This window comes from Mastigoproctus giganteus, chromosome 1, assembly GCF_048544385.1.
Source record: "Mastigoproctus giganteus isolate SK-2022 chromosome 1, ASM4854438v1, whole genome shotgun sequence".
NCBI classification, from domain to species: Eukaryota; Metazoa; Arthropoda; class Arachnida; order Uropygi; family Thelyphonidae; genus Mastigoproctus; species Mastigoproctus giganteus.
In genome coordinates this window covers 126,558,746-126,583,802 of record NC_143575.1, presented here as the reverse complement: position 1 = coordinate 126,583,802, position 25,057 = coordinate 126,558,746, and the positions used below count along the sequence as shown (strand labels likewise).

At 38.3% G+C, this 25,057-nt stretch overlaps 1 protein-coding gene across 1 annotated transcript in view; it reads right to left on the bottom strand.

Annotated features, from left to right (window-relative positions):
- Uggt (UDP-glucose-glycoprotein glucosyltransferase) overlaps positions 1-25,057 on the bottom strand; it is an 820,111-nt gene that overhangs the window by 118,718 nt on the left and 676,336 nt on the right. The window contains exon 36 of the mRNA XM_090386735.1: positions 23,952-24,061. Within this exon, the coding sequence (XP_090242861.1) occupies positions 23,952-24,061 (110 nt within the window). The remainder of the gene's footprint in view (positions 1-23,951; positions 24,062-25,057) is intronic.

The following is a 25,057-nucleotide window of genomic DNA, read 5'->3' as shown; positions in this document are numbered from 1 at the left end:
CCATCAACCCCATGTGCTTTTTTTTTTATATATCCATCCTCAACAGTTTCCCCTCCCCTTTCCTTTCGGTCATCACAAAGTCATTTAGCTCCTCATCAGAGTTTGATATACTTCTGGCATCCCATTAACTAAATTATTGTTCATGTGTGAATGAAAATGCAAAATACCTATTCAATTTGTCCACAATATGAGAAGGATCATCAATAGTAAATCCCTCGACATCACATGGCCATTGTGATTCAACCCCCTTCCTTCTACTGTTATTATAAGAATAGAAGTCTGTCTCTGATGTTTTTCTTTTCATTCTTTGCCAGAGAATTCTCACAATCTGCCTTCTCCTGCCTAACCTCCTTTGTGACTTGATAACAGACTAGTTTATACCTACCATAGGCTTCTGTATCACCTGATAATTTATATGCATGCCATGCACTTTTCTTACTGCTACTTGTCTCAATAGTTCACCTGACATCAATTTAGATCTAACCCTTGAACAGTACTTCTTCAGTGGTATGAAAACCCTAGTAGCTTCTAGCTTCTATGATTACTTTCCATTTAGAATTTGTTGTTGATAACATCACCCTTTGTTCCACTGCACAGAATTTAAAAACCCTTCTTTCCCTTGACTACTCAGCTACATCAAACAATAAGGCTACAAAGCCTAAATCCAGATGGTTTATTTTATCATGGTTAATTTGTAGGATTATCCCACTTTGGTTTGAAGATGTATTGGCAAATGAGATGATTTGGGAAGCTGCTAACTTTAGTTGCATAGTTCAGTAGCAGAATTTCTTGCCATAGACGAAATGAAAGTTCAGAGACCTCTGTATAAAGGCTTTGAACAGGCAATGTACAAAAAGTACAATTTGGAGAGCACTGTGGTGTACAGGATCAAGCCACTTCAATATGCTCTGTTGTTGTTGTTATGGGGGTTTCATGGCACGTAAGCTACTTGGCTGTAATGCGCCTATAGTCTTGTATAGTCTCGTACAGGTCCTTAATCAGAAAAGATTAAAAATTCCAGTTTGCTTGAGGAGGCGGAAAAATTCAGAAATATTGGCTTTGTAGCCAATCAAATTCTCTAGAGTTATTGGTTGATGAAGGTTAATCAGCGATTGCAGGGTTGGAATTCTATCTTGTTTACAATAGGGGCAGTCAAGGGGAATGCGTTTAACAGTCATATTTATATAACAATGTGGACACTGTGGTGGATTATCTCTTGTGAATAAATGAAGGTGGGTTAGGTGAGTATCACCTATTCTTGCTCTCGAAAGGATTACTTCTTCTCATCTTGATGCACGGCCACTAGAGTGCCAGATTTTCGGATCCTGTTTAATCTGAAAGAGTTTATTATTAGTTTGAGAATGCCATAGTGCTGCCCATTCTGATAGGCATGCAGCATTAATCATTAGTGCATAGTCTGATGCTGGAACAGGGATATTGATGAAATCTAAGGTGGTTGTTTTTTTTGGTGGTTGTTGGCGCATGGGCTTCTGTGACCATAATGCACCTCCCAAGGTTTTTGCAGTACTTTTATCAAAGCCCGAGGCGGGAATCAAACCCGCAACCTTTGGGTTGCCAGGCAGGCACTTTACCCACCCGGCTAGCCCGGTCGGCAAGGTGGTTGTGTTTTTTGCAGCATTATCAGCCAGTTCATTGCCCAAAATACCAGAATGTGCTGGTATCCAACAGAAGGTAACTAGTTGGTGGCGTTCTTCAATCTGCAGTAATAAACTTCTAATTTCATTAATAACAGGGTGAACTTTATCTGAAGGAATCAGTGTAAATTACAGATTTTAAAGCCGGTCAGAAGAGAGATTTTGTAAAGCTAGTTTAATTGCGAATAATTCAGCTGAAAAGATACTGAATTCAGATGGAAGGGATGCTGACACAATTGTATTCGGAAACGTTGCAGCTGCTCCAATGTTTGAATTGGATTTAGAGCCATCTGTGTATATTGGTAAAAAATCAATATATCTTTGAGTATGAACTGCATGAAATTGTCTGATATTTGACACTTGCAAAATATTCTTTCCCCATTGATAGAGGTAAGTGTTACAGGTTGGTACAGGAGGTGGAATCCATTGTGGTTGAGTACAAATTACTACTTGTTGTACGGAATGGATCGAAACATTCCAGACCTGCATTAGTTCAAGAAGGCGAAGACCAGCTGGTTTTACTATGCTAGGTTTATTTCTGTACAGATTTTCTAATGGTGGATTGAAAAGGTATGACTGAATGGGATGCGAGGCACAACTTTGTACTGTGACAGAGTACTTCAGCAATAGCGATTTCATATGTCAAGACAGTGGGGGCTCATGAGCATCAATGTAAAGGCCGTGTGCTGGTGATGTTCTGAAAGTACCAAGTGCAATCTTAAGTGAACTGTGTTGAACTGGATCAAGCCAGCATAATGCACTCTTTCTGGCAGAATCCTAAATGGGAGCTCCATAATCAAGATGGGATCTGATTAATGCCCTGTATAATCGAAGTAGGGAGGTAAGATCTGCACCCCAGGTTAGCGCAGATAGTGCTCTAAGTATGTTTATCTTTTTTAGACAGGATGTACGTAATTTTTTAACGTGCTCTAAGAAATTTAGCTTGTTGTCCATGATTAATCCTAGAAATCTGATGTTATTAGCTACTGGGATGGAGATTTAGAGATATGAAGTTCAGGATCCAGACGAAACTTGCAATGTCTACAAAAATGGATAGCAACTGTTTTCTGCTATGAAAGTCTATAGCCGTTGATGCTGGCCTATTGCTGTATTTTATTTAATGATATCTGAAGCTTCCGTTCAATAGATCTCATTTTTTTGGAATGACAGCAGATGGAAAGGTTCATCTGCATAAAGATAAGTCTCTACGGTATTTGGAAGTTGTTTAGCGATAGAATCTATCCTAAGAGCAAAAAGAGTGGCACTCAATACTGATCCCTGTGGAACGCCACCTTCCTGATTGAATGTTGCAGAAAGAGCATGCTGGTATCGAACTTGAAACAATCTAGTATGTAGAAAATTCTTCACAAATGTAGGAAGGTTGCCTGGCAGATCAAGAGAGTAAAGATCTTTTAGTATTCCATGCCACCAGGTGGTGTCAAAGGCCTTCTCTATATCTATGGAAACCATTACTAGATGTTCATGTTTAACAAAGGCATTATGAATGGCAAACTCAGCCTTAACCATAAAGTTCAAGCATGACCTGTTTTGACGAAAGCCATATTGAGTATTGCTCATTAACTGTTCTGACTCAATGATCCAGACATGTCAACTGTGGACAATTTTTCCTAGAATTTTGCTGAGGCAGCTTGACAGGGATATTGGTCTATAGCTATGGGGATTGGTTGGATCGTTTCCAGGCTTTAGGAATGCCAAAACAGTAGAATGATGCCAAGAAGCCGGAGAAACATTTTCTAGAAAAATATGGTTGCAAAAAAACCAGGAGGAGGTGCAAAGCTTTGTCATCAAAGTGTTGTAGCGTGACATACTAGATCCCATCTGGTCCAGCAGCACCACTGTGGGCTGTTCCGATGGCCTGCAAGAGTTCGGAATATTGTAGAGGTTTGTTATATGGCAGAAGGGCAGTTTGGAAGTTAATAGAATGCTGTTCTGCAGTGTTTTTAATTCTTTGAAATGATGGAATATAAGCTTATGCCGCTGAGATTTCAGCAAATGTGTTGCCCAAAGCATTTGCGATATCCAAAGGACTAGATAGATCTTGCCCATTACAGGACAGGATTGGAGAAGGTATGGTAAGAAACTTACCAGAAAGCTGTCTCATTTTTTTCCATATTATTTTGATGTCAATGTTTTTGTTGATGCAAAACAGGTCCAGGATTCTTTTTTGGCTTGCCTTTGTGCTTTTGCCTTTAATTTCTTATAATTAATGAGATTGGGTGTGGTCGGACATTGCCGAAATAAATTCCAGGCTTTATTTTTGGCTTTCTTTGCTTTGGTGCAATCCTCATTCCACCAGTAGTTATAATGCTTTCGGCCTGGCGGATTAGATAGTGGTATTGTGTGTTTAGTCACATTTAGAAGGTGCAACGTGATAATTTGTCACATTATCAATGGGCTGGAGGCGGATTTTTTCCTTGTCAAAAATATTGATGCCTGCCCAGAGGATTATTTAATATGTACCACTCTTTGGTTGGGACCAGTACTGGAGAACAAATTGAGAGATCTATTGCTGAGGAGTGTCCAGTTGGGAGCTGTACATGCGTGGGTGCACCAGTATTAAGTATGGTGAGATTTAGTGCCTTTAAAAAGCTTTCAATTAGTCGACCCCGTCTGTCTAATTTAGTAGCGCCCCATGAGGGGGTGGTGACCATTAAATTCCCCTAATATACAGAGAAGTGGAGGTAACTGTACGAAGAGATCTTCAAGATCTTTTAAAGAGTAAGTATGGTTTGGCAGAAGGTAGATTGAGAGAAGTGTTATTGCAATGTGGAGAGTTATACAAACAGCAACAGCTTCTATTTCCATTTGAAGTGGTATATGTTTAGTTGGGATCTTTGAATTAACCAGGTTTGCCACATCACCATGGGTAGCACTAGCTATATTTTTATCTCTTCAATAAAGGCAACAGTTCTTTATCGAAGGAGAAATTTACAAGGTTAGGTATGTTTCCTGAAGACAAAGGGCAACTGGCGAATAACGATTAATTAAATCTTGGATATCGTCTGTATTGCAACGAAAGCCTCTGCAGTTCCATTGTAAAATACAAGGCATTATTTGTGTTTAGCTGATTCTGACTGCTTTTTGAAGGTGACTGGTTTATGATGTTCCAATTTTTGTCTTTTTTAGGAAACTGCTGACCAGTGTCCATTTCTTCTTTGGCGTGGATTTTTAAAATAGGATCTTCCTGTATAGATGTGCCATCTGTGTCCATGGTTGTGTCCTGAATATTTTTCACAGTATTTGAGTTTGTAATACGAGATGTGGTAGCAATCACTGGAGTAGGAGGAGGTGCAGCTGGTATTGTCAGAGGAGTATTATTTGCTTTGTCTGTGGTCTTGGATTGTTGCTTGCATACAGTTGGTTGGAGCTCAGAGAGGACAATCAGAAATTAATTTATTAGTAGGAACTGTGGCATCAGTTTGAACAGAGACTACTTGATATTTTTTTACAGCATTTGCATAGGTAATATTTTGGTTTATAGTTGGTGCAACTAGTTTTCTTGCTTCTTGGTAACTGACTTTGTTCTCAACCTTGTATTTTACTATTTTTTTCTCAGTTTTCCACTTTTCACATGTCTTGGAACATGCAGGATCTTTGCAATTTGGACAGGTCATTTTTGTAACTGTGCAGTCATTTTGCATGTGGTCTGAGGCAGACAGGAATTCCTCTACAAACAGTTTGAGAATGACCGTACTTCTCGCATTTATAATATCTTAAAGGGTTTGGAATGTAGGGGTGGATGCGACAAAATAAATAACCTGCTTTTACAGCAGAGGTAAGTTGGGCGTATTTAATGTAAGAATAATATTTCTAGTAGGTGCCAATTGATTATCTCTTTTAATCATTATTCTTCTTGCTTCAATTACATCCTGTCCCTGCAGTTCTTGGGTTATTTCCTCCTCAGTAACATTTAATAAATCCCAACTAGATATGACACCCTTAGATGAATTTAGGGTTGCATGAGGAGATATTTTTACAGGAATGCCAGCAAAGCTTGTTAGTTGTAAAAGCTTTTCAGAATGTCTTTGTTTCATGATTTCTATAAGTAAGTCTTCTGATTGCAGTCTCTTCACCGTCTTGGGAGATCCTGCAATACCCTCCAGATGTTTCTGTATAACAAAGGGAGACAATTTACTCATAGGCTAGTTATTAAGAGAGTGGAAGATTAAGAAAGATGGGCTGGGTTGCTCCATCCGATCTGTCTTCTGTCTCTTTGGGTTGTCATTTTCCATGTCAATATGGTCTGTATTTGCCATGTTTGCTTTTCCTTTTTGCCCTTGGCAAGAGGACTTTTCTGCCAAGGTTTCCAGCCCTGCCATGGGGAAGCAGGAGCAGTGCTGCAAGCAGGCCAAACGGTTAGTTCATTAGTAAAGTATGTAATATAAATAACAAAAAAAGAAAGGTGAGTTTCCTTTCTCTGTTCTTACTTGAGATCTTCCAAGTGTAGAACTGATTTATAAATGAAACTGTTGATAGAAAACAATATAACTTAAGAGGAACTTTTATCTCTGAGAAAGATTGCTATTTAAGTTGCAATAGGAACGCTTTACCTCGAATTCACTTGGCACCCGGGGCCTTAATATGCTTTGTCTAGCTGATACATAAAACTGGAGATTTGATCTGCATCCCAAAGACTTAATAGAAATTACCTGAAAGAGATTTAATTCTTTAGACAATCTGTGTAGATATGTTTGATATGTTCAAGAAAATTCAATTTTTTTGTCGAGTATTAGACCTAGAAATCTAATACTATGCTGGAAAGTCATTTGATGGGAAGCTTTATATGATGTAATTTTGTGGTCCTTTGCACCACATCGAGCACAGGCAAGGCACTGTGGCAGGCCATTCAGAGATTATGCCTCAAGATGAGATCAGTGTCTCATGGCAATGTCCATATTTCTAGCACTTGAAGCACCTTAACAGGGACATATGGATGTATTGTGCAATTCAGATAACTAGCTTTCATCTCATTAGAAGACATTGGCATATTAAAAGTAAGGAAGATGTTTCTTTCTAGTCAGCACTAGATTCCTACCCTTACATTCAAACATTCATTTTGCAGCTGTCACTCCTTGTGATTTTAGTTCTGAACAGGTCTCCTCTTCAGACACTTCGAGAAGCTTCCATTCAGAGATTATGCTTTAAGATGAGATCAGTGTCTCATGGAATGTTACTGAAATTGGCATTCCCCTAATAGAGATGGCCCAGAGGAGCCATTCCAAGTGTTTGTCATATTTGGTTTCAATGAAGATATCCCCAGAATGCAACCTAGCCGTTTTACCAATTTAGGGAACCCTGCCAACCCCTCCACACCCTTCTGGATAAAGAAGGGTGAAATTTTCCTTATAAGTTTTTCTCTGGTGAAAGGGATTATCGGGTATATAGGTGTAGGACCTGATATTGTTTCAGTTCTGAGCCTTTTTGCTGTTATCAGAATTCATATTAGGTTTTATTTTTGTTAAGTGCCTGGGCTATGCACCACCATGGAGTCCAAACGGGATGGCTACTTCCTGGTGTTTAATGTGCCCTGGAGTGCAATGCCAGCATAGTATTGACATTGTTGACCCTTGCAGGTGAGCCCACTAGCTGAATGATCCAGGCTGAGTCATCCTGGACCACACGTCTTGTCAAAGCAGGGGACAAAGTGGTGTGGTGAATCTGGACACCTCAACAGCCAAGATCCCCTATTCCGAGTTTCCATGGGTCACAACCTACGGCAAACATGCCATGTTTACTACGGTGTTAGCCTGGAACTCAGGCTGTGGGCATTGGACCCCAGTGATGCTAATCTGAAGAACCAACAGCATTATTGGGAGGTCCCCCCTCATCATATACAGGTGCCCACATCAAGGGGGTCTATTTACATTTCCCATAAACAATCTGAAAAGTTAAACTGTTGTTTACATTCAATTGTTGGTACTGTGAATGTGAGCATTTCCGATTACGAAATTTGTTTTCTCACTGTATTGGCTCAATTATTGTACGGCTATCTATTTATAATTTATACAAACATTCTAAAAAACTAAATTGATGTTTATTTGCAATCGTTAACAGATGGTGTTTTTTTTGTCCTCATCAAAGTCTGATGTTGCAACTATTATTGGCATTTCAGCTGGCAGGACACTTTAAGGGCTTTCCTACGGGTCTGTTTTGTGGATGATGTTTAGAAATTTGGAAACGTGGTCAAGAATAATTAGATAAATTCAAAGAATATCTAAACAGCATTCATCAGACAATTAAATTTAAGCTTAAGATTAACACCAATAATAGTTTGTCTTTTTTGGACATCCTAGAGAAAGACAGGCTATGTTCTCAGGTATACAGAAAGCCAATGGATTCAGGTTGATAGATAAACTTTGCATCTGATTGCCTGCACAAAATTAAAATGGGTATTATCAAAATGTTAGTGAACAGATGCTTGAAAATTTGTGAAGATGACAAAAAAAAAAAAAAAAAAAAGAAAAAGAAAAGAAAAAAAAAAGAAAAGAAAAGAAAGTGGATGAAATAAGCAGCACTATTAAAGGATTATTATTAAATAATCCTCCCCCACCACATTCAAACTCTGACACCAGAGCATAATAGAAGGCATATAATACACAAAAATATATGAACACAACAAATGCATAACTAAAGTAAATTGGCAGAACATGCATTGGAGTGTATTCAGGGATATAGTGATAGGAAATCTATGGTAATGTGGGGGAAGAGACTTTGAAAAAAAAATAAAAAAATAAAAAAATAAAAAATAAATAAAATAAAAAAGAGAAGCCTTTTACATTAAGAAATTTAGCCAGATGGCTTCAAATAAGAACAAAGAACCGTGGAATGGGCTTTTCAACAATAAATTAAGTAGGTACTAATGGAGGAAGGCTAGGGACACGAGAGGCTGAGAACACTAGACATTGGATTGGAGACATCCTCATATGACTTGACGTCAGTAGTTAGAGAAAGGCTAACTTGTAATTCCTGTTCTGACTCATTATATGTGTAAACCATAACCCAGTAAAGGATTTGTAACATAATGTTCCTTCATTAAAATTATTTATGATGGTGTATAAAGTCGTTGAATAGTTTATTTTTTGATACCATCTGTTAATATGTCCTGGGTTTGTTCGTTGACATTAAGGGTGCATTTGGTGATCTGTAGTGGGTGAACAAAGGGAGACTCTAGCCTTCTTAGGGCTAGAGTCTCCCTTTGTTCAGGGAACTTGTATTATCCTCAGAAATCAACTATCTGGAATGCAGTTCTCACTGCATTTTTTGGTAATATGGATGGGATCCAGACAGTGGCTTATTCTGCTCTGGCATTTACCATCTCTAGTCAAAGCAAGAAAGAGTTGGAGAGCAGAACAATTAACCATTTTGATTTAGCTCTATACATGGAGTGAGGATTTCAGGGTCCAACAGTGTAGCAATGTTACTCAGAGGAGTGGGGGGGGGAGAATCAGCTGGACTCACATCTTGTAAGACCTAGGAATCTTTCTCTGAACTGTGTAAAGACAGTTACCCGATGGTCGTAGTAGTGGAGGTGGGTCACCTGACCATCAAAAATAAAGTTCCCATATTAACTCTAAAAAAACTGATAAAATCTGAAAAACGTCCTACTTTATTCTATATAGTCAAACTATAACCAAAATAGTATCTAAAGTGATTTTATTAAGGTTTTCTTACCAAAAACTGTGAAAAAATGTCAGATGAGACAACACCATTTTTGTAACTACAGGTATCATCTATTTAGTGTTCTGAAAAGGGACATGAAAAGAGAGTACTAAGTGATCCTATATTAAGTGGGGGAGATTTTTCCATTAGAAATAGTGTGTTTAGGGTCTAACAGCACCAGGGGTTTCCCCCATCGTCACGTAATTTACATTGTCGTGTGATACAGTATATTGTACAGGCCAGAGATTTAAAAGTGTATGGATATTGTGGTGTGTAGTGTGGTGTACCATTGTTCTTCTGGCCATTTAGCCATTGGGCCCCTGGTGGGTTCTGAGAAAAGACCTCCCAAACACTACCTAGTTCATTTCACAAATATATGTGGTCTCAGTTCTAATCTCAATGATGTCCATTTTCACTTACAGTCTGCGAAACCCCATGTACTTTTTCTGATAGAACCTCAGTTATCAGTTGATTCAACCACTGCTCATCTAAGTTGTCCAAATTATTCTTCATATGATTCCTTTCGCCTCAAAGGTGGTACACTTGTGCATATGTCCGTTCCAATATTCCCTGTCAGAGACTTGGTAATTTGGAATCTCCTCTTTTTGATCTTCTCTGGTAAAATCTCTCTACCTCATTCTGTCAAATTCATCTGTTGTCTCTACTGTTCTCCCAACTCCCAAGGTAATTTTCCTTGGTGATTTTAATGTTCTCAACTCCAGCTGGCTTCCATTTTCTAGTCACACAGACCCAGCTGGTTGAGATGCTGAGGCTTTTGCAATTACTAATGCACAGATTATTCATTTACCTAACCATACAACCAACATGCTTGATCTTTTTATCACAAAAACCCTTCTAAGTACACGGTCGAAGTGAGTGGTCCTTTAAGCACCTCAGATCACAACTTGGTGATTGTCTCTTCTCCAATGGAGCCTTTATCTCATGGCTATTCCCAACCTCATGTTGTTTGGATTGGAAGTAATGTCAATAAGTTTAATTCATTGGAACAACAAGAATTTTTGTCAACATTAAGGAAACATTTCTCCATGCAACAATATTAAATATAGAGGCGCCTCCATAGCCAGGTGGGAAGGAGCAGCAGTGCGTAGCATACGCTTCTTGATTAAACCGGGGTTCGAGCCCGTCACCACCAAATAGGGAGGATGCGGAAAGGTCAGAGAATGACCACCGCATATCCCGGAGCAATATGGCCTTAGTTGCTAATGCTTCTAAAAACCAAATAACCAATAACCAACCAATTAAATATAGCAGAAATATTTAAAACTTTAAATATAAACATAAATTATGCAATAAATATATGTACAAAAAAATGCAGAAACTTACCTTAAAATTATGGAACTTTATATATTATATTTACATTTTTTACAATAACAGTTTGCCATTCTGTTAATTTTTAGATCTATCAAAACTACTAAATGTTGTATGAGAGCTTGATGATGGGCAGGAATATTTTCGCATAGGGTCTCTGCAGCATAGCAGATGCTGAAGACCAATCTCTCTTAGAGCCTATAACAGCCCATAGCATTTTGAATAATTCTTCATACATTTAGAGATCTCTCTCTCTCTCTCTCTCTCTCTCTCTCTCTCTCTCTCTCTCTCTCTCTCTATATATATATATATATATATATATGCACATCATTATCTCTGAAGTAAGAAGACGCTCAAACTTTTGGAAAGTCTCAGTTGTGTCTTTAATAGTCATCACCATAGGGGGCTAAAGTTCCATTTCCTTTTGATGATTTAAGAGCTTTCCCTTGTTCAGCAGCCATTTCCATGAGTAATCCATTGCTTAAGGCAGCGATTTCCAAACTGGGAGGCACGAAAAGTTTAACAGAAATGTAATTTTCATAACATAACATATATAAATAAAAAAATATATACATGAGTTTAATAAACAAAAGCAAACCTTCAAAAAAAAAATAGTTTCTGTTCCATCAAATGCATTGCTAGCGTTGTACCAAGTTTCTTACAGAATCTTGAAATGTAAAAAACCACACACAATAGGAGAAACTCTAGTTCTGCCGAAGAACTAGAAATTGCATAATTATGGATGTTTTACTTCAAGGGAGGCGCTGGGAAAATTTTACAGGTCAAGGGAGGCGTGGGCTCAGAAAGTTTGGAAAATGCTGGCTTAAGGTATTGTTCCAGTTTTCAATGAACTGTGGTATGTTTTCATATTCTATATCATCCATCCCAATATCCTTGCCAAGCACAACAATGTGGTTTTTAACCTTCTTGATATCGAAGTGATGAAAGTCTTCAAGACAGTCTTCCCAAGGCATCCTCCATGCAATACTCAGATTTTTGTTCCACTTCCTGCAGACAATAACACTATTATCAAATGCATATTTGATGAATCTGAAGTAATGATTAAGTCATCAAATGTAGGGACAGCAGAGACATGATGTTACTCAAGCATAAGTGGTGCTGAATTTGAATATGGAGATTACACCTGGTGAGTGTAATCTCCATATTCAAATAGAGTATCATAAAGAGTAAATCATAAAGAGTATGGGCTTGGCACACCCTTTCTACTTCTGACTGTTGTTTTCTACCCCCCCCCCCCGCCCCACACACTCTCTCAGGATAATTCAGAATTTTTTTTTTTTTTTTTTTTGGCTTGTGCAGTATAAGCCTCAGGCTTCCTTGCACCATATGGCTAATAATTATAATTACGATGTATGCATGTAGGACAGACAGGACAGGAGGGGGGGTTATGCTCTTAGCAAAGAAGTATATTACACCCAGGGCAGTGCATCCAATCCACATGGGTGACCAGTGCAATGGCGAGTCAGTTTGGTGTTTTACAAGAACTAGGAAAATAAAACTGAGAGTAGGAGCGTGCTATAGGTCTAACGGCTGTGATGAGTATAACAAACAGCTAGAGAATTAGAGTGGGGCAAAAAAAAGCAGAATGTCTTATAATGTTTGATTTTGACTTTCCAGATGTTGACAGGAATTTGTGTGTTGGTCACTCACACACTAGCAAGACTTTTGTAGATTTTTTTTTGGATGACTGTATTCTACTGCAGCATGTTAGAAAGGCAACCAACACTCATGATCTGGTGATCAGCAGTGATTCTACATGCATCAAGAATCTGCAGTTTAAAGGTCCACTGGATGGCAGTGATCACAGTGTGGATCACAAAGGGTAATGTGGAATTTAATTAAAGACATAACTACTGTTAAGGGTAAAGGATTTCATAAGGGTACCTACATTGGTCTCGGACAGTTTTCAAATTCTAAATGGGAAGCATCCAATGAAGTAATCATAGAAGCTACTAGGCTTTTCATACCAATGAAGAAATACTGTTAAAGGATGTCAGATTGGGGCTCACATCTGGTGAGTATGGACTTGGCACACCCAGGGCCCTAAGCTGGATCATTCTTCTCTTTCTTGGTGATTCCCTTCTACTTCTCTCTCTCTCTCTGGGTAATTCAGAAATTTTTTTTTTTTGGCTGGTGCAGCATAAGCCTCAGACTTCCTTGCACCATGGCTAATAATAATAATGAGCCTTGCACAATCTCTCCAGGGCTGAATTGATCAACAAGGCTCTCATCATATACTCCCTCCTATCGTGCCAGGTGCAATTATATGTCACCTAAATGGATATCAGATGAACTATTGAGACATGTGGCAGGAAAGAAAAGCGCATAGGATGCATATGAATTAGTCTGTAATCAAGTCACAAAAGAGGTTATGTTGTTGTTGTTAATGGGTTTAATGACACAAGGGCTACTGAGGCAAAATTGTGTCTATTCATAGTTTAATTGCATGACCATATCCTTATAGTTCTATTATTGTATACGCCAAATGTATTGTATAAGCCAATAAATTTTAAGTATATTAAATTTTCTTAAATATTTGCACTGTTTCCTAGGATATGAGATAAATCATGTGATATGGTAAGCCTGAAAACTGACTGAAAAGTGTTTGACCAGATGGTTGAATATACGGGACAATCAAGCAGAAAATTGCGGACTGTAAGCTGACTGTTATAGGATGAGCACTGGGGTGGGTTTTCTCCCAATAACAGGAAGAGGTGGGTATGATGTGTATGTCCAATTCTCAGCCTTGCCAACACCACTTCTTCTTGTCTGTTTGGTCAGAAGCCAGAGTAAAAGAGGTTAGGCAAGCTAAGGTAGCTTAGGAGAAGTCTCTGGCAAAGAATACTGGAAAAGCAGCAAAGAATTCTATCTTAAAATTAACAGCAGAAGGAAGGGGTTGAATAAAATTGAGCCATTTCATGTCAATGGGTTAACTGTTGATGACCCCTCTATCTGGTTGCTGACAAATTGAATAGGTATTTTTCATCTACATTCACACATGAGGAATTCTTTAGAGGAGGGGATGCCAGAAGTTTATCAAACTCCAGTGGGTAGCTAAATGACATTGTGATAACTGAAAGGGAAGTGGAAGAGAAATTATTGAAGCTGAATAGAAAAAAGGCACCTGGGGTGGATGCGATCTATCCGATCATATTAAGGGAAGCAGCAAAGGAAGTGAGCAAACCATTTGCCATAATTATGAGCACATCCTTGGATTCAGGGGCAGTCCTTATGGATAAGAGATGTGCAAATTTATCCTCAATTCATAAAGGAGAATCAAAAGGTAACATGAATAATTACTGACCTACGAAAATTTTATTTTTATTTCTCAGAGCAAACTAAACTAAAATTACAATTAATTAGCTTTCGGCTGAGTGGACAGCCTTCTTCAGATAGAAAAATACTTTGAATGGCAGTTGGAATAGAGATGTGCACTGCCAGGATGGTGCGTGAGGCACGTGACTAATTGTTTGAGGTTGATGTTTGTGGCTGTGACGTATGGTGGTGACGTGGCCAGCGTTTGTCTATGGACAGGATTACTGCTTCTGTGATGGGGTTAACTTGACAACCACTGTTCCTGTTCAAAGAGGTATCCGAGCATTTTTATGTTTAACGATTCCAACCAGGTGCGCCTTAGGTAATGGTGGGACCTGTCCACGACCACGACATCGCGGTGTGGGTCAATGTCGTGGTGGGTTGTCCAGACATGCTCGGCGATAGCTGAATGTTCCACATCTGCCAAACGGATCGCCCTTTTATGCTCTGAGAGACGTTTCTCGAGTCGACTTCCAGTCTCTCCAAAGTAGCAGCTAGTGCAGTCACGGCAAGAGATGCGATAGACAAAACCGCTCTGTAGAAGGGTGGGGACGGGTGTTTTTACGTTGGAAATGAGAGAATGCAGTTTCTTGCCTGGGAGTTGGATGCACTTTATCCCATGTGATTTTAGGATTCTACCAATCTGTTGCGACAGGTTGGGGTGGTATGGGATAAATGCCCTCGTGGATGACTCGTCACTGTTGGCGTTGCTGTTGGTCGTCACGTTGTCGCGTGCCTGTAGATCACACCTGTCAAGGATGTCGATGGGATAGCCACACCTTGTAAGGTCTACTTTGACCCTGGTGATCTCTTTGCGTCTTTCATCTGCGGAGCTGGAGTGTGTCCAGGCGCGAGTTAGCAAGGTTTGGGCAGTGGAGAGGAGGTAGCCCCGCGTGTGTGCTGACCAGAAGTTGGTAAATTGGCCAGCACACATAGTTTATGATAAACTGTCGTCTTCAAGCATGTGACTTCGTGCCAAACGAGGGTATCTAGGTATGGAATAGTGTTGTTCGACTCCAGCTCAATCGTGAATTTTATGAAGGGCGATAGTGAGTTGAGGTGGGTTAGGAGTCGCTGACCTGAGTCTCTAGGGATAACTACAAACACATCGTCTACATAGCGACACCATAAGGCGATGTGATCTGGTGCGTGTGTAAACGCACGTCCCTCTAACTCCTCCATTACGATGTTTGCTGTGACCGAACTGACAGGGGAACCCATGGCTGTGCCATGTACCTGCTCATAGATTGAGTCGTTAAACATGATTGCACCCCCTGTTAAGCACAGTCTGAGGGCGGCGGAAATGTCGTCAGGCGTCAGTCTAGTTCTGTCGCTAAGGGTTTCATCATTGTCTAAGAGTTGTTTTGCACAAGAGATGGCAAGTTCCACTGGGATGGAGGTAAAGAGTGATATTACATCGAACGATGCCATGACTTGATCTTGTGAGATGGATATAGTGTGGATCCTTTCTATGAACTCAATACTGGTGGTCTTGCCAACTAGAGGAGAAAGAAACCTCGAGACAAACTTAGACAACTCGTAAGTCGGTGATCCACAGCAGGATACAATTGGTATTAGTGGTGTGTCTTCTTTGTGTACCTTCGGCAGGCTGTAAAACCATGGGATCTGACACCCGGAGGCACGGAGGTGATTACGGGTTGACTGCGTTATTTTCCCCTGTTTGAGCCAACTGTTGATGAGGATATTCACCTCTGACTCCCATCGTTCCAATACTCTGTTGGGGTTAACGGTTAAGGGTTTGTAGACGGAAGTGTCTCGTAAAAGCAGTAAGGCTTTCGCCATGTAATCAGCGTGGTTCATTACAACCGTACGACGACCTTTGTCCGCCGGTAGAATGACGATGGACGAATCCTGTTTCAGTGCCTTGAGGGCAGAAATCTGCATACGGCTGAGGTTTGAAAAGACGGGGCGAGCATGGTGTAGAACTGCTGCAGTCTTTAAGCGGATTGCATTGGCTACATCTTCTGGGAGGCGTGATAAACATGTTTCCACACCCAAGGCGATGTCGGTGATTGGTGGGTACTTTGGAAGAACGGCAAATGTCATGCCAAGGGTCAATAAGTCTATTTGTTCTGCAGATAACTGCTTGCTGCTCAGGTTCAATACGAAATCCATGCAAGTTGTGGAAGGGGCATTATGCTGGCGACAAAATTGACGGGATTCATTAATTAAAGTATTGAACTTACGTTTCTGTCGGGCGCAATAACGATCTGATTGTCTGAAAATAACGTAGTCAACCTGTAATCACCTCCGTGCCTCCGGGTGTAAGTCCCACGGTTTTACGGCCTGCCGAAGGTACACAAAGAAGACACACCACTAAGACCAATTGTATCCTGCTGTGGATCACTGACTTACGAGTTGTCTAAGTTTGTCTCAAGGCTTCTTTCTCCTCTAGTTGGCAAGACCACCAGTATTGAGTTCATAGAAACAACAGTATTGAGTTCATAGAAAGGATCCACACTATATCCATCTCACAAGATCAAGTCATGGCATCGTTCGATGTAATATCACTCTTTACCTCCATCCCAGTGGAACTTGCCATCTCTTGTGCAAAACAACTCTTAGACAATGATGAAACCCTTAGCGACAGAACTAGACTGACGCCTGATGACATTTTCGCCACCCTCAGACTGTGCTTAACAGGGGGTGCAATCATGTTTAACGACTCAATCTACCAGCAGGTACATGGCACAGCCATGGGTTCCCCTGCAGCAAACATCGTGATGGAGGAGTTAGAGGGACGTGCGTTTACACACGCACCAGATCACATCGCCTTTTGGTGTCGCTATGTAGACGATGTGTTCGTAGTTATCCCTAGAGACTCAGGTCTCTAGGGATACGACAACCCACCACGACATTGACCCACACCGCGATGTCGTGGTCGTGGAGAGGTCCCACCATTACCTAAGGCGCACCTGGTTGGAATCGTTAAACATAAAATGCTCGGATACCTCTTTGAACAGGAACAGTGGTTGTCAAGTTAACCCCATCACAGAAGCAGTAATTCTGTCCATAGACAAACGCTGGCCACGTCACCACCATACGTCACAGCCACAAACATCAACCTCAAACAATTAGCCACGCACCTCACGCATCATCCTGGCAGTGCACATCTCTATTCCAACTGCCATTCAAAGTATTTTTCTATCTGAAGAAGGCTGTCTACTCAGCCGAAAGCTAATTAATTGTAAATTTTAGTTTAGTTTGCTCTGAGAAATAAAAATAAAATTTTCGTAGTATGAATCCAGAGCACGTAGGCCTCTTTCATTATATTCATTAAATTACTGACCTGTTAGTTTAACATCTATTCCAGGTAAATAATGGAGTCACTGGTAAAAGAAGTGATGCAGAACCATCTGGATAGGTGTGCAGTTATATTACAATCACACCATGGATTTATTAAGGGGTAGTCTTGTCTAACCAATCTGATAGGTTACTATGATGCAGTGACCAAGGAACTGGATGCAAAAAATAATTTTGGCATCATATACAGTGGGACTTCTCTTTAATGAATTTCCATATAGTGAATTTTTTTGATTTCCCCCTGGTCATTACATTGAAAATAGTTTCCGTATAACAAAGAAAATTTCAATATAACAAATTAATTTTGAGAGACCTGGGTAGGCATTGTTCACACCTCTGGCCTTTAGGCAATAGAGCTGATGCTGTAGAAAGCACAAATTAAGAGCTAAAACATTCCACAATTTAGTGGTGCCCATATAAGCTATACAAATTTTTACCCGAGTGGTACCGTGAAGTCGCGCTGGCGAACTGCTATGTGTCCACAGTCATTGGCAAAGATTAAGGCATATTACCAATTGGCTCTGGTCAACCTGTTTTCTACTATAAGCACCCCATTAGAGAATTAGGAGAGAGTGATTTTCCTTTATCCTGGAAATTCATATGTTGTTTGGCAGAAATGAGTAAACCACACTTGCACTAAATTTCATCTGTCTCTGTTTACATGGTAGGTACAAGCGGTCCCTAACTCAGGTTTGTTTTAGCTGTTGTGCAAGTAACCTTACAATGTCTAAGAGGAAATCTTAGAGTGTAGTGGAAAAAGTATATATATATATAAAAAAAAAAAAAAAAAGCTTTAAAATTTGGTAACCCTGCATTTCTGAAAAATTGTGTTTCGATTCTCCAGCTGTTTGAGGAAACAAGACTCAATCAAAAGCATGTGAAATTATGCCCATACGAAGATGTAGATGAAGCTGATTTTAAGTGGGTGAAGTTGATTTGTGACCAAAACATGCCAATGTCTGGGCCATTAATAAAAGAAAAGGCTAATGCTGTAACATTTAATAATTACTTCATGTTACAGCATCATTAAAGGAGCATGCATCTTTCTGAGGTAAAACATTCTTAGTCAATTATGGTTGGCTGGACAAATTTCAAAAGTGCCATGGCTTACTCAAAAAAGTTATTTTTGGTGAAAGTGGAGTTGTAATTGAAGACTGTACCCATTGGAAAGGAACAGTTTTGAAAAAAATTATGTAGGACTATGAGCCCAAAGATTCAACATCGATAAAACTGGTATATTTTTTTAATGTTTGGCAAACAAGAGACTGACTTTTAAAAGTGATAAATGTTTAGGTGGTAAAAATAGTAAAGAGAGAATTATAGTCTTGGCAATGTGGGTAATGAAAAACTGAAGCTTTTGGTCACAGACAAAAGTAAACAACCCAGATGTTTCAAAGGAATGAAGTTGTTAGAGTTGGACTAAAACTACAACAAAAACATTTGGAGGAAAAGTGAAAATTTTTAACAGTGGATGTTACATTTCTATAGAAATGTTGTTGTTGTTGTTTGGTTTTAAGAGCATTAGCAACTAAGACAATGTTGCTCCGGGGATATGTGGTGGTCATTCCCTAACCTTTCCACATCCTCAGTATTTGGTGGTTACGGACTCAAACCACGGTCTAATCAAGAAGTGTGTGCTACGCACTGCCGCTCCTGCCCGCCTGGCTATGGAGGAGCCTTTCTATAGAAAGATGAAAAAAGAAAACAGAAAAATCACATTGATTGTCAAGAACTGCCCTGCCCACCTTCACTCAGTAATTTCGAAACTTAAAAGTGTGAAGCTTGTTTTCTTCTTCCCCCCCACCCCGAATACCTCATGTAAACTGCAGCCAATGGACCAAGGCATTATCAAGAATTTGAAAATGTACTACTGAATGCGCATACCGAAAAAAATTATACTGAGGATAGAAATCAACCAACGTTGTATATATTCTGTTATAGATTTGCAGATGTCAGTATATCAGAGTTGGCGAAAGTGTGAAGTCAAGATGTGACAGAAAGAATGATTAAAAATTGTTCATAAAAACAGTTTTGCTAAAATACCAATTAACAGCAATGAGACGGACGAACTATTACAAGATATTGAGCAATCTTGGGAAGAACTCCAAGCACGAGGTTTCATCAGTGGAGAAATTGTTCTTGAAGAATTTTTAGTAGTCGATAATCATGTCATAGTAGCTGAATATCCGAGTGACTCCAACATTCTGGAGAGTATTCAAAACTCTAGTGACAATATTGACGATGAGTTGGATGAAAATGAGGGCAATATTAAACCTTACAAACATGAAATGTTGGCAGCACTTGAAACTTTGCAGAGAAGCCTTCAATGTAAAGAAAATGTGCCAGAAAATATATTTGAGTGTTTAAACAAATGCGAACATTTTTATGAACAGTGTATAGTAAAATTCTGTACAACAAAAAATAATCAAATATTTTACAAAATAATTACATTGTGCACATCATGCAAGTAGTCATTTCTCAATATGCATGTATTAAGAAATTAATTGTTTTAAAATGTTAGAAAATTTATTCATTCCCATATTTCTCATCTTTTACTATATTTCTGAATGTTGAATTACAGCATTTTTAATTTCTGAAAAGGTCATATTTCTTTATAACGAAATTTCTGTTTAACGAATTTTTCAAGCGAATGATTTATTTCATTATATAGAGGTCCAACTGTACTTGGATTTCAGGAAGGCTTTTGATACTGTTGCACATAAAAGACTGATGTATAAACTGAAGGTAGCAATATGACATTAAGGACAAGTTACTGCTATGGATAAAGGGATGATTAAGTGGAACGAGTGGTTATCAATGGGCACTGCTCTTCATGGACTAATGTTATTAGTGGAGTTCCCCAGGGTTCAGTTTAGGGCCCATTTTTGTTTTCAATATTTATCAATGATATTGATGAAGATATATATCAGGCTCAATGTCTAAGCTTGCAGATGATACAAAGGTTGGCAGGGTGGTTAACAACAGTAATCAGGGTAAGGTACTGCAACAGGATCTAGGAAAATTGTGTCAATGGGCTGACAAATGGCAGCTGAAGTTTAACATTGACAAATGCAAAGTACTACATATGGGTAGCAATCTTCAGTCGGATTTGAAATTCTTTGAGCAGTGTAGACATGTTCCAGGACAGCTCATGGGTTTTGTCAATGATATACAGAAACTTTGTTAGCAGGGATAAGGAGGTGATTATTCCTGTGTACAAAGCCATGGATAGGCTGCATCTAGAGTATTGTATACAGGTCAAGAAGCCCCAATTTAGGAAAGATGTAGATCTGCTGGAATGGGTGCAGAGAAGGGCTACCAGACTGGTGAAGGGAACAAAAGGGTGCCCTTATCTAAAAAGGGCTCATTTTTGCAAATTGCAGTGTCTGGAGACTAGGCAACTGGAGGGTGATCGGATTGAGGTGTTTAAGGCTATGAATGGTTTCAGTAAGCTGAATGTAAATGGCATTCTTGCTCTTGCCGTGACTACACACATGAGGAGGCAAAAATTTAAGTTGAGGAAGTTAAGGATAGATGTGTGGAAGTTTGCCTTCAGCCAGTGGGTGGTTTCAATAAATTCAACAAAAAACTAGACAAATTCTTGGATGGTGTGGATGGGTGAAGCGTGTAGTGTTTTTGTTTGTTTTTTGCTGATTCTACATAAGTTTTCTTTCTTGCATCATTTGCCACTACTACTATTAATACTGAAGCTTTTTAAAATTCTTCAAGGCTTGGTACACTCTTTCCTTCATTCATAACCTGAGAGAAAGTGCTCCTGAAGTGATATGCTTTGAAATCTGCTATTACACCCTGGTCTGCTGGTTAGATGAGAGAGGTGGTATTAGAGGCATAAAAGCAACTTTTACAGTGGCACTAAACTGAGTGGGAGAAGTAGAATGTCCTGGTGCATTATCTCATATCAGAAGAGCTTTACTGGAAATGTTATGGGCTGCATAATAAGCCTTATTATTAGATTTCCATATGACTGGCAACCTTGATTTAATAAATCCTCTAAGAACCCTGAGGTTTCCTGAGTGGCAGACTAATATGAGCTTTTATTGTTCAGTAGCTTAAATTTAACTTCTTTAGTCGTTCAAGTTTTGTCATTAGTTTAATTTCTGCAATATTTTTTAACACAAATTCTGTAATATATTGTAAATTTAAATTCTGTAATCTTTAAGTTAAAATTTTACTTAAAGAATCTTTGCTACAAGACTTACAATGCATAGTCCAAAGACATCAAGACTTGGACAGAAATGCCTGTGGGCATTTCCAGTTTGAGTAACAACTTCCTTGTTTGTATAGCTTGTGGCATGTATTCTAAGGAGTCTCCTGTAACTGCCACAGTTCCCTAATTAAATCAAAGTGAATTCATTTTAAGGTGCAACCAATTAAATCCAGGTGAATTCATTTTAAGGTAAAAGGATAAATACAAAAGGTGTGGCAATAGAGTTCCTGGACTGGTGCTGTTTCAGTCATGTTTGATGAGTTTGAAATTAATGAAGTGGTGTGTTGTAGTTCAAACTTCTTCCAACGAATGGTAGTACAGAGATTGTCCAACAGGTTGCAAGGAACAGCCAATTTCAATACTGGCATTAATGTTCCATGTCATGATTTTGCAATGGAGCAACAAACAAATATAAAATTTTGCTTTAAACTGGGATAATGATGACTAATAATCATGGCCAAAGGCCTGCTTTCTTCCTATGCTGCCTCCTTTAATATAACTGGATAGATCCCCATCCATCCCAGGTGCCTTCCTTATGTTCAGCAATTTCTCCTCCACTTTGCTCTCAGTTATCACAAAATCATTTAACTCCCTATTAGAGTTTGATTAGCTCCGGGACTCCCCTTCCCTACAGAATTTCTCATGTGTGAATGTAGATGCAAAATACTCATTCAGTTTATCAGCTACCAGAGTAGAATTATCAACAATCAAACCATCAATATCAAGTGGACCAATCTGATTCATCCCCTTACTCTTATAACAGTAAAAGAGTAAAGAGTTCTTTACTTATGTAAAGAACTCTTTACTGTTTTTCTTTGCATCCATTGCCAAAGATTTCTCATAATCTGCTTTTGCTTGCCTAAATTCCTTTGTGACTTGATTACAGACTATCTTATATCTACCATAGGTATTTGTGTCTCCTAAATATGCATCCCATGCATTTTTCTTCTCTGCCATGAGTCTCATTGGTTCATCTGACATCCATTTAAGCCTAAATCTTGAACAGTATTTCTTAGTTGATATGAAAATTCTAGAGCTTCCAAGATTAATTCCTTGAATGCTCCCCATTTAGAATTTTTTATTGGTAACATCATCAGTTGTTCCAACTGTATAGAATTTAAAAACTGTCTGAGACCACTGTAGTCACCTTTACAAAAGCAAACATCCTTCCTTTACCTGATGGTAGTTACACCTTGAGTAAATCCCACATTAGTACACTGTGATCACTGCTACTATAATGATATACTGCCACTAATATGATCATTATAAAAAGAGCAAACAAAAGAAAATTGCAGTGCTAAATCATAAATTCAAAATTTATTTATTTTTGGGTTTGCAGAAGTTAATATGGGAAACTGCACCTCACCGATGCACCTATAAATATTGGTGGTTAAAGGTTAAACATTGTGATTTTACCCTACTAAATATAGACACAGTTCTATGAGAGCAGTTCCTGAAGGGACATTTTATGGGTTTATTTTTTGCAGAATAATTGTGTGAAAACATCTGTGAAGTGTAGAGTCACCATTCTTGCAACTAATTTTGTGTAGTGGTTGTTCTATCTCACACAAATTTGATCTGAAAAAAACTATGCAACTTTATAATTTCATACATTTACCAGATTATTAAACTTGATATCTAAATTAATTGTACACCTAATTGGTAAGTGTGTGAGTATGTGTACAGAGATACACACACAGATACAATATATATAAATTATTTTTTATTATTTTTTAAAAATATTTTAGGTACATAATATAAAAGCAAAAATTTACACATATGTAATTTTGAAATTTTGCACACTTAAATAAATCTAAAAGTGGAAAGGACTAAAACTCATATTTTATATTGTAAGATTTTATTTTTATCAGAATTAATAAAAGTTTTGTTTTGTTTGTTAACACAATCTCCAAGTGAAAGTTTATTGCTGTTAGAACAACGTGCAGACAGAAAACAACACTGTTATCACTATTATGACAAAGGTAATTCAAAATCAGACAGTGACAAGAATTTCAGAATTTCTTTTCAGAAAGACCTTGAGAAGTAGAAACTAACTCTAACCTCCTTTCATAAATAAAGTGAAACAACTGTCGTTTACTGCTGAGAACAAAATTTAAGTGTCACTATTGTTTAAGTTCATCATCAATCAACAGATTACACTGTAATTGGACAAAGTGGGAAAACAAATCAGATAATCAGCAATATTGAAAATTAAAGCATCCATGACATTGGACTGAAAATGGATGTTGTCATAGTTGGGGAAACAATGAACTGCAAGGGTTAAGCAATAGTGGTATAGCACTTTGTTGTATTTATCTTATTTATCAGTATTTATTATATTTATCTCTATATTCTCACTGGAAATAACCAGTAAGAATAGATTATTCATCAGAACTTACCCCCATATAATGCGTTGTTTTTCTGTCTGCTGGTTAAGCCACCTAGGCCATTTATACTGTACTAATTCATATTCAAATTTATACTGTTCAGCCATATATGGTAAAGAATCCTAGAAAAGATATTTTAAACAGAAATAAACTATGCAGAGTCATCTAAAGACTACGATTAATATAAATTAGCACAGTATGATTATCATTTTAATATAATTATTCTAATCACCTCATTCTCTAACAAATACTTTTTCCTATACAAGCAGTTCCCACATTATGCCTGTTTCTTAGTGTAGCTATTCCTCAGCGTATGAAGTTCCAATCTCTACAAAAACAAAATTGATGATTTTTTGTCTATGTGCTGGTAACTGCCCTACACTAGAATAAAACTGTCAAAAAAATTCAAAAATAAAACCAGTCATTATTTTTTTTTGACACACTAATATTCTCTACATCAATTTATTATTTATTTGATTCACTTTTATTAAATTCTGTACCTGAATTCCACAAAAATACCTCAATTTTCTTTTTTTAATGCCCAACTTGGACAACTTTTATGCTTTTAGTTAAAAGCACATAGAACAGTAATACTTACTGTTACACCGGCACAGGTAGCTGTGTAACAGCTAAGTAAGTCTGGTGTACCGGAACACCGGGAAAACAAAAAGGAGAGTTATAAGCCAAATGAGTGTGATGAGTGTAATGAAGAACAATACAGACAAACAGGGTGGACTAGAAAATTAGAATGTCTTGTCATGGGCATTTTAAATTTCCATATATTGACTGGAACTCATGGTTTGGCAGCACATTCAGTGGCAAAACATTAACTAATTTGCTGGATGACTGTTTCTACACTAACATATTAGAGAAACTAAAAGAGAAAGCAATATTCTTGATCTGGTTATCAGCAATTAATCATCATGTATTAAAAATCTTCAAGTAAAGGAACCTTTAAGGCAGTGATCAATAGTGTATTGCTTTGAGATTTACTCAAATAAATATTATCGTGAAGGGATAAGGAGAGAGTTTGTTTTTGCAAAGGTGATTATCCCAGACTTAGACATTTTTAAACTCTTTTCAGTGGGACCAACTGGCATTATTATACAATGCGCTTT